Below are 18,534 nucleotides of genomic sequence, written 5' to 3'. Positions count from 1 at the left end.
AATATTTTTTATCCTTTTGCCTCCTCAGTTCAGTACCCAGTCAAAGCAGCACAACAACAGGAAAATAGCAAACAATTATACAAGATCATAGAAAACTGTACTAAATTTTACCGTGAAACATAGTTAGAGATTATTAAATTATGTAACACTGTCATTCATTCCAGCTGATCTAATGAGGGTAGAGCCAGGATTCAATAAGAGGAAAAGGGTTAGTCAAACACAGAGGTAAGTTGGTTATTAGTAGCAAAGTGTTTAGTGGTAGATGGGGGTTTGAGAACACACAGAGGTCACATGTTGGCCATTAGGACTTAGGTACAGCCTTCAAAAAAACAATTGTTCTCACATTTTGTGTTGTATAATTAAATAAATTTAAATATTTAAATATTTAAAGTGAAATAAAATATTTTTATGTCTTCAGAATCATATTAAACAGTCATATTATACATCAAAAGTAATAACTTTTGTAAATGAGACATTTTCCTTTTTGAAAAAAATGTTATTCAATGAGAAGTATTATGTACATCATGATCAAGAATATTGCAATGCTTATTCTTAGGTCTGACATGGTAAAATGTAAAGGTACAGTTTGAACATCTAGAGTCGGTGTGTGTTTGTGTGCATTGGGCCTAAAGGGAGTGTGAGAGACTGTTAATTTCCCTGAAACACACACTAGAAGGCAAGGGCTAACTCATCCATGAGAAGCCATGGAATTAATTAGAGTGTGTATATTAATGAGTAATATTAATCAGTCCTTTGTGGTCTGATTCAAATGGACTTGAAATCTAAAGATAATAATAACAGAAGAGAATTAACTGTCCTTGTGTGCTAGCCATAATAATTGCCCTGGACAAGCAAAGTGACCATTGAACCCGCATTACAAAGGCGCGGCAGTACTCACGTCAGTGTTTGAGATGTCTCTGCGACTGAACCTCCCCCATGACTGCAGTTATCTGACAAACTCATTAGAAGCTGTAATGTGTTTTTTTTACGCCTCCATTAAAGAGAAGTCACGGAACCACACACTAGAGGAAAAGCACATTTCCGCTGTCATGTTAATTATGCTGTGTGTTATATCACAGGTGAGGAACTCAAATGACTCACAAATGGTCATCAGTGAGACAATTTCCAGCCGTCCCCACAAGCCAGATGAATGTATTTAATTAGTCTTAACTGATGAATCTCAGGTTTACAAAGGTCTTAGTTTATGCTTGAACATTTAATTACATTTTTCACAGAGTAAGTATGTTGTTTCTAAATGAGATACAATCTCAAAATACAAGCATGACTTTGAATGGTCATTTATTCTTTCTACAAGAAAGCATGACTGTGTTTTAGCATTCAGATTGCAAAAGGACTACAACTGGACTTCTCTGATGAAAAAGACCAGGGACCAAAGATTAATTTATAAACGCATAAAATGTTTAATCTACTTTATGGGAATATCTTGGTAGTTTGCACGTGTTAGCTTGTTGCTCAGTCAACTACACTGGGCTATGCTAACACTCAATGCAAAGAAAGTGATCTTTGCCAAAGCAGACAGCTTCCAACTCAGAAATGGCCGATATTGCTTATTGACCAAATAATCTTCATTGTTTTTACAAGATAATTAAGCTAGGATATCTCTAACTCCAGATGGCCAGTAATGTTTCTCAATAGAAGATTTGTTTTACCTACATGGGACCAGTAATTTCCATTGAAATGAGGAATATGTTTATGTACAAATGAGTAGTAAGGATATCTGAATGGGAGCACATATTTCCCTGCAATACAGTACTGATGCCTTGGGTGAGGTAAAGATAGATTCATAGAAATTGAAAACCGATTTAATTGTATCACTTGGCTCTCACAGCAAGAAATGACATGCCTGTCCATTGTTTCTTCACCAGACTTCTGTTGTTGGCCCTATTTGAATGTAATTAACACTAAAAACTTTTCAAAGTGTATTTTGTTGTTTTGACTTCTCTGTCCCTCTGTCTAGTGGTGCTATGTCCTTATAGACAGATGGTCTGTGTTTGTGTACCACTAATGTTCCTGTATGATGCCTGGTCTTTAATTGACTGTAGCTATGACAACAACACTGGTAATGCACTGTATATTTGTGTTGATAGTTATTAATTTACCCCCTTGCTGCTAAATAGACAGGTGCTTGAGCGAGATGTAGGCAGACAGGGTCAGAGATCCTTGTGGGGGATTGAGGATATGACAGGAGATAATTCTCACTCATCATTTTTGCTGTGTGTTAATGTTCATCTCTGTTCAGATTGGCTGCCCACTGACCCCCCATCCATCACATTCCAGCGAGCTAATGGCAGATTATTGATGAGACTGTTTTCATTATTCTCTCAGTGTCTCCTTTACTGACTCACCTCATTTTGGGTTCCTGACTGAAGAACATCATGCACTCCATATTCTTGGTCTTGTTTTAGCAGTGCATATTGCATGAGTGTGCTGTGTCCTGAACACACAAGTGAAGACCCATTTGATATATTTACAAATTAGGTTTTATGTTGGGCTCCAGGCTTTTCCTTAATTTATATCTTCATCATCTAATCTCTCTGATGTCGCATTTCTGCATACTGCTTCAAAAGACCCTAGATATCATGACTGATATTATAGTGCTGTGTATGTGTGGATCACATGATCCTGATCTTGGACTTTTATTTTGCAAATGCTGTTTTTATATTTTAACAACTGAAGAATGTCTGTATGGGATTAATTAATATGCTTGTATTTGAATCTTAGATGTGAATTATGCTGTATGAATCTGAAGATCTGAAGTATTCACTGACAATGACACACAACAGGAACTTTGGCTTTTGAACATCTTAAACTTTTATTACAAAACGAACAAAAAGACTGATTCAGTTCTGCTAAATATAATTGCTCAAGGTCATTTATTTTTTACAATACATTTTACATACATGCCATTTTGTGATCCTGCATTGAAACAACCTGTGACTGGTGTAAAGATGGTGAAATTGACTCAAAATGGCCTGAAATTATTGTACAGACACAGAAGCTAATTTCCGGCAGGCTGTAATAGGTGTACAGATAGGGTGTACAGATTCAGACCAGTCCACAATGTTCCTCATGACCATAGATGTCGCACCAAAAGGCACTGGGAGTTTAGGGTTAAAACTACCACTTAAACTCATATTTAATGATTGCTGAGATGTTTAAGATAAAAGATATGAAAGACTATTCGTAGCTCGTTCTTAGTGAGGTCATTCCAGAAGGGTAGGGAGTTTCCCCACAACCCCAGAGCTACAGTGGCAGATAGCTGGTTGGTTGCAGGCGGTCTCTCTTGCCGTAGGTGTTGGAGCCCACATTGGTCGGAGCGTACAGGGGACCTAAAGTGTGACTGGAGCGGACCAGGAAGTCTGCCAGGCGCTGGGTGACACACGTCGCCATGTTGCACTTCCGCTTCTGTATCCGGTGCCTGGGGAGTGGTGGGGAATGGGGGAGATGAACAGAAACGTGATCATTTCATTCAGTAAACTGCATGGAGGAGCAGCCGGAGCAGCCATGTGGAGTAATACTCAGAGAAGCAGTGCTTCTATTAGAGGTGTGGAGTAGTGGTCAGAAGAGAAGTTTAGAGAAATGTTTGGAGTGGGCAACATGGATTAGTTCTTCTACCTGTGACACTATACACAACATTATTCCAGTAAAAAAATGTTTATGAATGAATAAGGTTGAAAAAAAAACAAAAAAACAAGACACATAAAGCACCCCGCGAAAATTATTTTTTCAAGATTATTTTTGTGTAAAAAGACAAACTCTTTTGTCAATCTTTTTTTTCTGAAAATAGTCTGTCTGGGCTTTTATATTTGCAGTTTGCAGGTTGCAGGTTTTGAGTCACAGGCAGGACACTGCAGTTCTTCCATTAAGCAAGCTACTTAATTTGAATTGCTTCATTGCAATTTCATTGCATTGCCTGCATGTCCAACAAGCATGCTTTAAAAGGCCCATGCAATGCTGGAATCTGACTTGTGTAAGATATTAAACCAACTTCACGGTTGGAAAATTCATTAGGTTTTCGTTATTAGCAGCAGGTCACTTAACTACCAGTGTAAATGTTCAGAAGAGAAAAATAATTTGGGGCTGAATATAGCAGTGCAGCATCAAAAAATAAGAGAAACATAAATTGGAACACCACACCCGCTCAATGCCGTTAGCCCCCCCTGCGGTAGCGCTCCAGCTAGGCTCGGGAAAGGGTGCTTGGAGATTCCGGACAGTTGCCAGCCCTCTCTCTCTGGTCGCGCGTCTGCTTGTTCACTGGATAAAGTTGCATACCTGAAGCACAGCGACAAAAGGGCATCTACACCATCCGCTAGATCACCACTCCATGCTCCATCAACTCGACAGAGAGCACTCTAAGCCAGAAGTGGCCTCTCATTCAAAGAATTGCCTCGCGATCCCATGCACGATCGATTACTCTCAAACGAAAAGTTTCAGCAACGGAGATTGAAGAGCGCGACTGAGTTTTTAACAAGGAGGCATCACGATGGATACTACGTGGTAAATGGTATCATCGAAGGGTGACACCCTAATTTCTCACCAAGGGTTATTCTAAAAATGATATAAGGACCATAATTAGCAGATATATAATATCAGCGAGGAGATGGAATAAACGCCTGAGCACTTACCTGTTGTTCGGGGCAGCGGTGACGCAGCGTAGTACCAGGGACAGCGCCAGAAGAAGAGCTGGCAGCTTCTGATTGCACATCATACACGGATTATCTAAGGTAGTTTAAACAAGTATCATTCGGTTAATATTTTATTATTATAACATGCGGCTATTATCGTTCTGCATCCATGCTATCCATATTAATACTTATTTGTATATAGAATCATTTCTGTTAAAAAAAGTACAGCTGTAATAGTTTTAATCGCGATTTATGTGTTGTTTTAAATAACGATTAAAGACTCACTGCCACATCAAGTTTAAAAAAAGTCTAACTAAGTTGTCCAACTAATTTTTAGATCTGTGCACGAGTAAATATGAAACAAAGATCAAATAAACCCTTAGATTGCAATGTTAGCAGATGATAACAGTCAGATAAGAAAGAACAACAGAACATATACTATCATTGCATTCCAATTAGAATACAGTGAAATATAATATTTAGTGGAATGTGCCTTAACACATATAATGTTAGGAGTAAAGTGCACTAAAATCTATTCGTTATTATAACCCATTTAGCTAGCCTGCGCAATTCTCAGAATGCTGTTGTGACAGGGGGACTGCGATGGTCCGTAAAGACTGCAGATCTCACTTACATTCAGGAGCTGGAAATCAGGTCCAGAGTTAGGAAGAGGAACGGCAGGAGGTCCCAACAGGCACTAGTGTTGGCACTGATTTCTGTGGGTTTGCCTATAGAGTCTGTCCTGTTATAGGCGTCACGCCTGGACCACTCGTGACATCATCAGCCCTCCAAATATAGCCCTCAGTTTCTATCAGTGAAGATGATTTCCATCTGCAGAGATGGGACCTCACTTGAAGAAGGCGGGGATGCAGCACGGGTCAAATGCATGACAAGGGCACAGCGTCATCACCATCGTAATCCTCTTTGTAAAAAACACTAACTTTGTACCTGCGGTTAGTGGCCAGCCAGAAGCCCACACGCAGATGGGCATATCTGAAACCTTGACTGTCATTCTTTAACTGCTCAATCAGTTTCACTATTGTTTTTGGGAACTCAGATCCACACATTTGTATGCCATTATGGCTTAAGATTAATTTTGTTAATGCTGTAGGTCTTGTCGTCTCCCCTGTCCTCTTTTTGACAACTTTTTTATGATTCAGAAACACACCAACACATACACACACACACAAACACACACACACACATACACACACACACAGGAAATGACCAACATTATGTTCATTGGCATATATGATAGCTGAGGGAAACCTCTACCCTCAGTTATAAATCTGAAGAGACACTGTCTCTTTCATTTGGATCACAGTTCTTGTGAAGCACTCTGAAATTAAAGCACGGACACCCTGCGGTTCTGCCACTCTCTGAATCCAGTACACTTATACGTGAATCATTGCTGTTGCACTAAATGGAAACAGGGTGATGTACACAAGGGAATTAAACATTGGATATGAAATCATCCTCACAAACATGATAATGGTGTTTTCAACTGTAATGCTGAGATTCAGCTACATGACCAGAATAAATGAATTATTACCAGAGTATTTTGTGGCAACGTCAAAGAATTTCCAAAAAAGGCATTATTTCAATTGACCAGCTGTCCAGGTTGTGTAAGCACAGTATTTTAAAAACATATTACAATATAACCATATACAGTGGGCTCCAGAATTATTGGCACCCCTGATGAATCTCCATAAAAGTGCTGTAAATTAAAATATAATACAGTTGTTAACATAAGCTTTATTTTCCAACATGCGTGATGTGGTGTGCTTTCTTAATGATTCAATGGAATCAAGTCTTAACATTTTTCAAATAAAAAATGTATTTCACAATACACAGGTTCCACAATTATTGGCACCCCTGGTTTAATACTTTGCGCAAACACCCCTGGCAAAGATGACAGCCATGACTGTTTTCCTGTAATTTGTGATACGATTAGAGAACACACTTGGAGGGATTTTTGACCATCCCTCCACGTAGAAGTTTTCAGAATCGTTGATATCCTTGGGATACCCCCCTCTTCAGTTCAGATCACAGGTTCTTTATGGGATTTAAGTCAGGAAACTGAGATGTCCATTGTGGAACATGGTTGTTGTTTTTAACCACTCTGGGTGGATTTTGATGTATGCTTAGAGTCATTGTCCTGCTGGTCAATCTACCCACAACCAAGACTTCAGAGGCAACCAGATTTTCTGCTTTGACAGTAGGTATGAAACTCTTGTATGCATTCCATTTTGCCACCAAACATGTTGATAGTGTGCATGCACAAAATTCAAAATTTTGGTCTCATCTGTCCATAGCACAGTCACAATTCCAATTAGATTAGGCAAACTCTAGTTGCTTGGTTTTGTTTATTGTGTAAAATTGCGTTGCCAATATCATTTTTTTTGTTTTTATTTACATTTATTGTTTCGGGAGCCAATCATTTTCAGAAAAAATTTGATAACAAAATAAAATATATTGAAACATGAGAGTAAATGTATTGAAATAAAAGTATACAGCTTTCCCGCATGTTTAAACATAAAACACAGATCATTAACCATGTTGATTTTTTACATGCAGCCTTTTATCTCCATTTTTATTAAGTGTGCCAATAATTCAAAAGCCCACCATAACTGCATCCATCACCCCTACCCTTATCTCTCATGCCTCAACTTCATCTTATCTTATTTTAATGTGCCCTTAAATCTCTCCCTACCAATGATCACCAACTCCGTCCTTGAACCACTTCCAGCACTAACTTGCACACCCTATCACCTCCCCCCCACACATATTTCTGTCCTCTGCAGGTCTATGTTAGACCTGCTCAACACCACAGCTGGACACACAGGGAGAAGATGCACCAGCTTTCTCCCCAGAAGCCCTTTTACACCCCAGTTCACACTTTCAGATGCCTTTTACTTTTCAGCTTTTCTTTGATTAATTCATTATTTGTGCATGTATTAATTAAACAATTGAAATGATTGATTGAGGTGAACGCAGATGTTTTTTTTAAATATTTTGCCTGGATAGGGTCGTAGATTGAGTATGGTTTGCACGTCAACAGGAAGAGACTATTTCCATTGTTTTATTTCCCCCAATACCACTCTGTTATAAACAAGGGTAGGGTGATGACTATGAAGCCAATCATGCTAGGCTGGAGAGGAGGTCATTTTTAATCAAATAAAAACTCATTGAGATGCCAACAGCTCAGGCCCTGTTGTAATTGAATGTGTTGTGCTTGCCCTCTGAACTTTGGACTTTGTTGTCCACTGGGGCTGGTGGAATGCTGTTTTCAGGCAGAGAGGCAGGGAGATGGAGATCAGAATAATGAGTCCATAGTGCCTATTAATGTACTAGCTACTCTTGTCCACTGCAGATATGGGTGAGGGAATCACCCATTTTCCATGTCTCTGCTGCTAATGGAAGATACTAATAAAAGTAATTATCTACACAGGTGATTCATTTTCTTGTTTTCACTTTTGTCTTTGCTTGTTTCGTATCTAGCGAATGGACAAAGAAGGTATTAGGTGAACAGGCAATTGCAATTGTTAGAGGACAATGTTCCACAGTGCAATGACACACAGAACTATATGTATGTATGTGACATGCCCTTGCATTCCTACAAATTTGCTTTACGTTCACATTAATTTGTGGTCAGCACTCACATATCGAAGCTGTGTCACTGCCTTCTGGCATTTCTATTTTGATCTTCCAGAACAGACACTGAGCTGATAAAGTTATTTTGATTGAGTGATTATATTCAAACATCTGCAAAGGTCTTCAGGAAACAAACTACAATCACCACTTCTAAATATCTGTCAAAATGATACCTATAAATTCAGACATTATATTGAAATGGCCACTCTAAACTCTTTATCAATCTGCAAAAAAAAAAGAAAGAAATAAAATACATTAGAAAAATCATGTTTTATACAAGAAAATATATAAAATATATTGTAAAGTCTGCTAGAAGCATCTGCAATTGTAAATACTTATTCTGCATATGACACTTTTTGAACAGTCCATAAAACTGAAGGTGACTTGAGTTTGTGCATTGAAAAAATATCCAGAAAAAATCTTATATATTGAAATTCCTGTAATGTTTATGGTTATGGCTGCTTGATTCCAGGCGGTCATCAGTATTCATTTGGTTAATTATACCAGGAGTATTTATATATAATCCTGTTTTACACTCCATACTTCACAAATATGTTGATTTACTTGAAAAAAAATCCCTCCTGGAACAAACTATTGAATGATTGGTGATCTTTGTTCTAGAAGTACCCAGTGGATTGATCCTCTTTCAAGCCCTGCCCATTGGTCTGATCCACCCCTCTAGAACTGTCCATTGGTTTGGTCTGCAGTCCTGTCTGCCTCCTTCTCTGTGTGGGTGGGATGGAGTTCCAGTCCATCCTGCTTTGACGGGGGGTTTCCGGTTTTGTCCTCCTCCGTCTGAAACTGCTTCCTCAGGAGCACTATCACAGCGGCAGCGAAGAAATAGGACGTGCCGCTGAGACACGTGATGAGCCCCAGGAATATTACCCTGCAGATCACAGTCAGGAGAAATCTGCTTTTATTCCCCCCCCCAGCCAAATCCCAGGCATTCGGATAGAAAATAACATTCCCGACATTCTTCTCATAACATTGCCTTCTGATCAGAGTTTCACATATTTTCTTATACTTGGATGTGGTCCACTCACTCACCTGTACATATCAGAGTCATACATCCGACAAGCTCCCCTGCCCCCACATTTTTTGACTCCCCATTTTAAACAGGTGGAGTCGATCAGGGCACCAAAATACACTGGAGCTGGAATTCCCCCTGTGCAAGGACAAGAAGCAAAAATCAGCTAATTTAGAAATATGAGTAGACACATTTTTAAACATGCTTCACTTGGTTTTCATCACGCAATTTTGCAGGGTGTTGTTATGACAAAGGTTCCAGGGTTGGGGTTTGCCAATAGATAGTCAGCTAGCTCAAATTTAAGCTAGAACCAGTCCTGGCAGTGTTTCCAGTGTGCTAACTTCTAGAATGAAATGATGTCAATTACCCAGAGTTCTCATCACCAGGGTCTGGATGCCCAGGGCCAGAGATTTTAATTCAGGTGCGATGCATCTAAAAGAAAATCACAAATTAGAAAAAGCTCACCTCTAATCACATACTGTATTGACCATTCCCCTGATAAAATCAAGCTCTACTGACACATGTCCAACATAACCCTGCTATAATCTGTTTCCCTAACAAAACATGCTGCGCTCTGTCCTACCCAACACAAATGTACACCTTAAAAATTAGGAATCAATTTAAAGAATGAAACAACAAAATGGACAAAGAAATGTGAGAGCTGATATCTTCAGCTTATGAGTGAAGGTCCAGGGGGGCAACTGACCGTATGACGACCATGTATCCTGGTGTGGTTCCCAGGGAGTTTATGAAGGAGCTGAGGACAGACACGGTCATGTACGCGGCGAAGCTGCGGTCGCAGGCGGAACCACGAGCGCACTGACCCAGAGACACGGTCTGACTGCCAGACTCAGGGGGAGAGGCCATCACACAGCTGCAGTTGTGGAAGGCCTTTTGAAGAAATGGACACTTGGAGTTCAAAGACATTACATTTTCAAGATTATGTCTGGTGAAGGTAAGAGCATTAATAACATGTAGTCTTTATTTTATTGTGTGTATTCCACTAAGCCAACAGTGTTTGATATACACTCAGTGAGCACTTTATTAGGTACTTATTATACATTTTTTTTAGACGTATTAAGTCTTCTGTTCTGCTGCTGTAGCCTATGCACTTAGAGGTTTACCGCGTTGTGTTCACAGATTTTCTTCTGCATACCACTGTTGTAATGTGTGATTATTTGCGTTACTGTCACACTGTCTGGCCCTTCTCTTCTGACCTCTCTCATTAACAAAGTGTTTCTGCCATTCAAACACTACACTGCCAACTGCTGCTCACTGAATGTTTTTGTTTTTTTGCACCATTCTCTGCAAAGACTAGAGACTATTGTGAGTGGAATTTCCAGGGATCAGCAGTTTCTGAGATACTCAAACCACCCTGTCTGGCACCAACAATCATTCCACGGACAAAGTCACTTATATCACATTTCTTCCCCATTCTGACATTTGTTCTGAAAAACAGCTTAACCTCTTGACCACATCTGCATGTTTCTACTCATTTAATTGCTGCTACCCAATTGGCTGATTAAATATTTGCATTAACAAGCTGGTGTACAGGTCTTCCTGATCACTGAGTGTACATCAACAAAAAAGCATGGTACTTTACCATGTTCTTCCCAAATCCAGATGAACTAGTACAGCCCGCCAGGCATGGAGACATGTAGGTGATACCATTTTCAGAGCATACAGGGTCCCACTCTTTCCCAGAGCAGGAACAACCTGCGTTGCACTCTGAAAACAATGTGTGCTCCTCATATGAGATCCCAGTGGACCTGTGGGATAGAGTATGAATCACTGTTGAAGGTATGGTTTCCACATTCCAGATTAGACTTATAAATAATGTTTAATACGTTTAGCTGCTGCGTATCTTGTGCAGTATGCATAGTATTTAAGGCTTGGGTCAGGGTTCCTGATTTCTTAAGTCTACTCACAAAATCAGTATGTTCATTGAATATAATGACACAGAGCAGTTGGGTGGTTCCACCTGTTAATACATTGTTTTGGTGTTTGAATGGGCCCCATGGTCTGGTTTTTAATTGGAAACAGATTCCTATTTTGTAGGAATAAAGCTAATGTGTAGGAGGGCATATTGTATGAACCTCCGTACAAATAGGAAGTTAATACAAATGTTTAGCAGAATATTGTGTGTGGCATGCATGGTAGAAACCAATATGCATAGGACCATTAACTGTCAGTGGGTCATGCTGTATCCCCATTCTAATATAGAGGAACCTATAGTACCATGTAAATGAGACAGTGAATGCGGTACTCACATTGTAGCATGCAGTAAGTAGCATTGCCAACCTGACAGATATTCTACATATTCTATGGCACAGTGACTGCAATACTCACCCATTATATGAGACAGTCAGCCCTGCTACCTGTGAGTTCTCACATTTGATTCCAAACTGCGGGAGGAGCAGTAGATAGGCCAGAAAAGAGGTCACAAATGAGAGCTGGGCCCCTGATACCACACTGAGCTTGTACCTCTTCATCAGCAGCCCACCCAGAAATATCCCCACCGCAAAAGTGGGCAGATTCAACACACCTGCAGGGAACAGAACAAGTTTAAACTATGTTGGTTAGATTGGTCAGCCCCTTTCTTCTCAGAGTGATGAGGGAACTTCTAAGGGGGTAGCGCTTGCACACTTGAGAACGTTGGCAAATAACGCACACTCACCAATGAGGAAGTTGGCTCGGGATGCTGACTGGCCAAACTGCTGCTCCATATACTTAGCTTTGAACGTGAAAACTCCAACGAAGGAGTTGAACTTTAGAACAGTGCCACATAGAAGTAGGAAGTAGGCTGGTGTGCCCAAAAGCTTTTTCAGGGAGGGCAGGAAACCTATAACAGTACCAGAATGATGAATGTAATAAAACATAATATTTCATTTGGGCCTAGAGGTATATTTACTGGCTCACTTAAATGGGACAAAAAGGACTATAACCATGCAACTCTGTGTATTATGGGTTTATACATTCCATTCTCCTGAACAAAGAAGACAAAGTCAGCTAGAAAGAGAGCAGAGAATGTCGAGGGTGATGTCCCATGTGACAAAAAGAAAAACACTGCTGTTCTGCAGGCCCTACTGTAATCCTAGTGTGGGTCAGGGCTTGGGTCGGCTTGCCTTTGGCGATGCCAGCCAGCTTTGAGGTATGAGGGGCAGGGAGCCCGGGTGGCACCGTGTGCTCCTCGCCCTGTTTGGGCAGAGACCTGGGGAAGAACCAGAAGGGGAGGCCCGCCAGGAGCATGATGGCTGAGGACACCAGGAAGCCCAGCCACCAGGCTCCAACCCACCGTGCATCCTTTGGAGTGATAGTTATGCTGTCTGCAAGAGACCAGCCTCTGTCACACACACACACATGCAAAGTCAGGTACTTACACATGCACTCTACTGCGTGTGTGCACGTGACTGTGTGTGTCACCAACACTGATACACTTCTGTCACCAGCGCTGAGCATAGACCCATTTTTATCAGTCCAGTAGAATGTAGTACACAAGAGATATATTATATTCATAGATGGTAACTTATACACAATACAATATACAATGGTACATCATCAGCATCATTGATGACAGTCTTACCTGTATTGATAAAGCCAATGTCTACATATAGTCCAGCACACATTGACCCCAGTAAGAAGCCAAACATGGGTCCCAGCAAAGTGATGGTCTGTAGACAAGCTGTGAATCAGATGAGAATTCTATGAAATATGACTGACTTTCATCGATGTGCAATGGCAGTTTCTAATGGTGATTACCAATGTAGAAGGCTGAATTCTCCGCTTTTGCAAAGTCATCGATGTATGAGATTCCCAGAGGTGTGACGGGTGTCTCGCCTATTCCCCTCAGGGCGTTTCCCAGGAATACATAGATCCACATGTGAGACTGAGAGTCCTTCACACATCCTGTAGAAACACATGCACACACACATGCACACAGACACAGCATACACACAACAACACATGACGCCTATACGCAACTTTATTATGTTTAACTTTATTAAATGCAATTTTATTATGTTTCAGAGTTTCAGTTTGTATACGCACAAAGACAAAGAGATACAACGACACACAGTGTTGGGAAAGTGTTTGTTGGTCCTTGCCCAAAGAGACAACTGATGACCATTTTTGGGCTCTGAGTAACACCAAAGGGTCTTTATACTTATGTAAATAGAGATTTTGATTTTTGATTTTTAATATATCTAAAAACTTGTTTTCACTTTGTCATTGTGGGTTATTTAGTGTAAATTGATTGGCAATTGTATCCATTTAAAATGAAGTCTACAACACAGGAAAGTGTGTAAACACTGAAGGGGTCTGAATACTTTCTGAAGCCACTGTAATATATGTATTGGCTGTGTCCAAACAAATATAAACGTGCAACATTTTCTTTATAACCAGACTTATCCCTCCTAAACCCCCTTATTAATGTCTCTGAAGTGCTTATCATAGAAGGATTATTTTCATCATAACCCTGACACATCCCACACAATACTGAGATACTGGTATGTCCCTTCCAATAATCAATGAATCTGTGAGTCAAATTTACTCTTTTTGGGGCAAGTCAAGTCTGGCTCATTGAGAAACTCGACTGGTCTTGAGATCTCACCTGTGTTGATATGTAATGTTCTGGTGTGACTTGCATTAATGTCCAGTGATGGTATAGGTAAGGTCTCCTGGGGAGCAGGCTGTTTTTGATCCTCTAAACAGGGAGATATACTGCCATTTTCATTCACTGACCTTTGGATCACAGTGTCAAACTTGTAACTGCAAGATAAAGGATAATCACAGAAACAAACAAAAAAACATTCATCCATTTCCACTTTGAATATTTAGAGATAACAGTCTATGGATGATGCCTGTTCACTACAAGATATTTAGCACTGCATAATGTATCAACTGAAGAGCGGACAGTAAAATCACTACAACAAATATGTGTGGAAATATGATCATTTCCAATTATGTGATAATGTGTATTTACCTTCCCATGAAGAAGTGAGGTAGCCCAATGAGGCCTGTACCAACAGCCATGACTAGACACCCTGCCCCTATTAGTCTGGGACGGTGCAGTTTGGCCCCAAAGTGACTTACTGCCACCAGGAACAGCAAGTTCCCTGCAGGAGAAATATAGCATGGACATCTTACCTGCAGAATGGAAAGCAACAGGAGTAGCAGAAAAGAAGTAGGACTGATTAAAAGCATTTCACTCATTATGATAACGTGCTATTGTTACCGATCTCAAAACTGCCATCTATTAGCCCAGTGTGCGAGCTGGAAAGATCAAACCTCCTCTCAATCTGTGTGATGGAACTTTTCATGTAGGTCCCTGACAGAGCCTTGGAGAAGTAAGCAAAGGACAGGGCTACAATGAACAGCTGAAAGAGAGACAGAAGAAAAAAGAGAACAAGCACTCTATAAACTCTGAATCCAACCAGAAGTCATCACTGCACCTTTGTTCTTGTGTACTCCCTCATACACCTGCCAATTTTAAATAGGAATCTGATTATAGTGGTCTTGCCAGTTCTTGGAATTTTGATCATTGTTTCAAATTACATATCATGTCTGAATGAAGTTACGGACTGATAAGAATTTAGAATGTCGCCATTGCCAGTCGAACCTGTCTGAATTGCTCTGTATCACATGAATTACTAGTATGCCTGCCAAGACATTGCCAAGGATACAAACAACCTAGTGGACAAAGTGGACAATTCATCCCTTGCCAGGAAAACACAGAGGACACACACTCTGCAGTCTTTCTCAATGTTCAGAATGGCGCCTCTCTCGCTGGAACAGTCATTACCTTCAGTGTGGAGCAGCTTTGATCTTTGGAGGTGTCTTCGTGGCATAGGGCCTCTTGACTGGTCAGCCTCTCATCCACCTGTTCTGCAGGATTGCTCATCTTCCTGAAAATATACACCGACCCCACCATAAATCCAGATCAATAACTGAGCGGTCAATAGAAAAACAATGGGAAAAACCTGAGTTAATGCAATGCATACTATTGACAATCCTCATTGATCCTCAAATTACATGTGGCATCAGTATATACTGTATATCAGCAATGTTTATTTCATGTTTTTGTTCTTATCACATCTATTTACCCTACCCAAGTACCCATTATCCTATGCAATCACCTAGTTGCAATCCCAATGAAAACTACAATGGCCTCATAAAATGCAATATTTCAGTCTTAGAAAGGCACTTATCCACACCAAAATGACCAAGAAAACCCTACCAGTATAGATTCAAATAAAACGTTTCAAATTATTTCTTTAACTAAGTCATATCCATGATCTTGTAATTCTGATAAATAATTGCAACTGCAACAATTATCATTTAAGAGCATTTACACAGTTGAATCGGAGCAACTTGGAGTTACCTTACCTTCAATCTGTTTCTAAGTACGTCACTGTTCTCACAAACATCCGTTCATGTCTGTAATTGTCACATGATGACTGTTGACTCCATGTCCTGCCAGACAGATGCAACATTTAATTATAATTTCTTTCTTTACCTGAATATTGAAGACAAAAGCAGCAAACACAGGGGAATACAAAACTACTTGATGCTGAGAAGCTCACCAGTTTTCAATACTTACCAGTATTCCGGTAATCCAGCAGATTTAGCCCTTGTAATTCTCCCCTGCCAATAATGAGCCTTCAGACGCACAGCAAGCAAAAAGCTAGAGAGAAAACACCCTCCTGCGGAGAGGTCTCCACAGAGTGCTTAGGAATGCAGGCAGTTTTTTTTTCTGTGCTATCAGAGCAGAATAACCAGGTGCTGAAAGCCAAAGGGGGCTGGAATGCTACAAGAGTTATGAACAGTCTGTAGGGCCAGGAAGAGAAACTCCCTTATTGTCCTGTAGGTAAAGGACTGATCAGTGATGGAACTTATCTTCCTGTAGGTGGCAGTGAGAGTGTGGCCTTCCCAGTCCATGGCTTTGGGATTGCGTGAATGAGTTTCTACAAAGATCCTAAGAGTGACCAGCACAAAGGACCTGGCACATTTATTTTCTGCCCATGTACCAGCCACTGGACCGGACACGGCAGCAAAGCAGCAAATACGCTTCAAGGTCTTTTAAGTTCACTCTCCGATAAAGCTGTTTTCACCATTTTTGAGGATCATGCATTTGTGGCTTAATTATAAAACGTGTCAACATGCAGCATGTTGCATGTTGCATGTTGAGATCCCTTCCCCTCATAATTTTGTGGAAATCTGTGAATCTATTAATTTGTGAATCTATTTCAATCTGTGAAAGTTCTATTTTTTGTAAAAAAATAAAATAAAAATAAAAATTTCTAGCTTTTTTTGAAAGACCACCGCACAGCACTTTAAAATGAACTAAGTTAGACATTTGTGGTTTAAACAGCAAACTTTGCAATAAAATTTAATATACATTTCTATATATGTTCTATAAGAACTTATTTTGTACGTGGAAAAAAGTGGATGTCATGTCCCATTGTGTTTAAATGTTTAATTCTAGCAGAGCGACAGTCTACGGAATGTGTCATTAACATTTTTTTATCAGCATGGGGTACAGGCAGGCTGGTTATACAAACAGCCTTCCCTTCACGGGAGATTTAAGGATTAACATTTAAGCACTAGCGTACAGCACTCTTGAACTGAGGGGAATGTACTGAGGCAACAGACTGCACACATTTACTCAGCAGACACAGCAACAACATTACACTCATTAATTAACCCAACTGACAATGGCAAAACGTTTTACACCAGCGACGGGTCAAGAAACCCGTTTTTTGTTGATGTTTTCAAATATTTAATTCAAATGCATACACCTTTGTGTTGACTAAAACAAACGGCACATGCATTTATTTTTCAACTGTTAGCAGTGCCCATTAGAAGTCATCTTGGGAAGTGATTTCACCGGCACCTGTGCCCACCTCTGAGAAGATAACATAGCCCATACTGTATCAGAGCACCTTCCTTGTCAGTGGTGTCATGTTCTGCCTTATTTTATGCCACCGGTTGTTTCAGTGACTGGTCCAACACCAGCAGGCACTGCCTCAAACAATCCTGACATGGACCTTAATTTTCCAGTCCAATAGGAGAGGTGTAAACTGAGAGCCTAATGGCTCAACCTGTCTTTATGGGTTTCAGGAGACCTATTCAAAAGGCTGCTGGAACTGCTGGCAACTCCACAGCTCAAGTTTCGTACAATGGTCCTTGGATGATCATGCTTAAATGCCATTCTGATCCACCTTTTTCACTTTGCTACTTGTGTGATGCCCTTGGATCTCTCCTGGGCTTTGTAAGGCTACAGTCACTACTGGACTCCTTCCTTCAGCAGCCTGCTTCGTTCAATCACCCACATATGCACACTTTACTATTTAATGGTCTCTCATGGTTTTATGGGCTCATACATGGATTACTGCTGGTGCTTTTGGCGTGTGAGATGTTGTCATTAGCCACTGTCGCTAGCAAGAATTTTGTTTCCCTTCCTCCCCAGCAGTCAGGTTTCCTTTTGTTCCCTCCTGTACTCAAACAGTACTCCAAATCCATACCTGCTGCCAGTATACACACAGACTGTATCCTATTTCTAGAGAACTTATGTCATGTTCAGGCCTAATAGTCCACTCAATCAAAGGTCACTTTGCTTGTGTTATGGAATATACATGCAATACTACCCAACTCTTTAGGTATTAGGTTTGCAAATACAAATATCCTCACCCCCCCTCCACCACAAAAAACCCTTATACTGACCTTTCCAAGTACCAAGGGTGAGTCTCAGTGCCTGGTACAACATATTACCTCAGTGCAAAACAACTGTCACTCACGCATGTAGAATCAGGGACTAGTGTATAATAGTTAAATTGTAACTGTTAAAGATTGTGCTCCTTTTTCAAACCATTTGCAAACCATTTTTCAGTATAGTACACAAGATAACCTGAAATACTGTATGTCTGAAGGCTGGTTTGTACTCCGTCGGGGCGATTGTTGCTGCAACCAGCTGCTGACATTCAGTTTATATTTCATAAATGAAAAAAAAAAAAATGTATTAAGCAACAGCCATAGTCAATGTCGGGCAATGTTAGAACGGTCATGAACATTCTCCAATTTCATTCAAGCAATGGAGTGTAAACCAGTCTTAAGAGAGTAATTTGAAGTAAAACATTCATGTGTAACCCTGCTTTACACATATATGCTCAACTTCTACTCAACCTAAGACACGCTTATTCAGCTGACAAT

At 40.3% G+C, this 18,534-nt stretch overlaps 2 protein-coding genes across 2 annotated transcripts; both read right to left on the bottom strand.

Moving 5' to 3' along the window:
* Positions 1–3,264: 3,264 nt before the first annotated feature.
* LOC133134607 (islet amyloid polypeptide) lies at positions 3,265–5,354 on the bottom strand. The gene is made up of 4 exons (XM_061250822.1): positions 5,281–5,354; positions 4,647–4,740; positions 4,159–4,293; positions 3,265–3,439 (listed from the first exon to the last, which is right to left on the bottom strand). Exons 2-4 carry the CDS (start codon positions 4,727–4,729, stop codon positions 3,265–3,267), a joined length of 393 nt encoding a protein of 130 aa, XP_061106806.1. The 5' UTR covers positions 4,730–4,740; positions 5,281–5,354.
* Positions 5,355–8,799: 3,445 nt separating this feature from the next.
* LOC133134982 (solute carrier organic anion transporter family member 1C1-like) lies at positions 8,800–16,045 on the bottom strand. Its single transcript, XM_061251669.1, has 16 exons — positions 15,926–16,045; positions 15,712–15,798; positions 15,128–15,230; positions 14,561–14,702; positions 14,309–14,441; positions 13,987–14,094; positions 13,087–13,241; positions 12,911–13,009; positions 12,453–12,653; positions 12,005–12,169; positions 11,677–11,872; positions 10,931–11,096; positions 10,034–10,218; positions 9,695–9,759; positions 9,348–9,465; positions 8,800–9,186 (listed from the first exon to the last, which is right to left on the bottom strand). Exons 3-16 carry the CDS (start codon positions 15,224–15,226, stop codon positions 8,979–8,981), a joined length of 2,040 nt encoding a protein of 679 aa, XP_061107653.1. The 5' UTR covers positions 15,227–15,230; positions 15,712–15,798; positions 15,926–16,045; the 3' UTR covers positions 8,800–8,978.
* Positions 16,046–18,534: the final 2,489 nt, after the last annotated feature.

This window comes from Conger conger, chromosome 8 (assembly GCF_963514075.1).
Source record: "Conger conger chromosome 8, fConCon1.1, whole genome shotgun sequence".
Classification (NCBI taxonomy): domain Eukaryota; kingdom Metazoa; phylum Chordata; class Actinopteri; order Anguilliformes; family Congridae; genus Conger; species Conger conger.
Note: the sequence above shows the minus strand (reverse complement) of the source record. Positions and strands in the feature narration are given on the sequence as shown.

Coding starts and splice junctions, on each gene's coding strand:
- LOC133134982 (XM_061251669.1), bottom strand. CDS start 15,226: ATGAGCAATCCTGCAGAACAGGTGGATGAGAGGCTGACCAGTCAAGAG. Junction 11,873..12,004: donor CCGAGCCAACTTCCTCATTG/GTGAGTGTGCGT, acceptor TGTTCCCTGCAG/GTGTGTTGAATCTGCCCACT. Junction 9,187..9,347: donor TATGACTCTGATATGTACAG/GTGAGTGAGTGG, acceptor TGTGATCTGCAG/GGTAATATTCCTGGGGCTCA.
- LOC133134607 (XM_061250822.1), bottom strand. CDS start 4,729: ATGATGTGCAATCAGAAGCTGCCAGCTCTTCTTCTGGCGCTGTCCCTG. Junction 4,294..4,646: donor ACCGCTGCCCCGAACAACAG/GTAAGTGCTCAG, acceptor GCTGTGCTTCAG/GTATGCAACTTTATCCAGTG. Junction 3,440..4,158: donor GGGCTAACGGCATTGAGCGG/GTGTGGTGTTCC, acceptor ACCACTCCCCAG/GCACCGGATACAGAAGCGGA.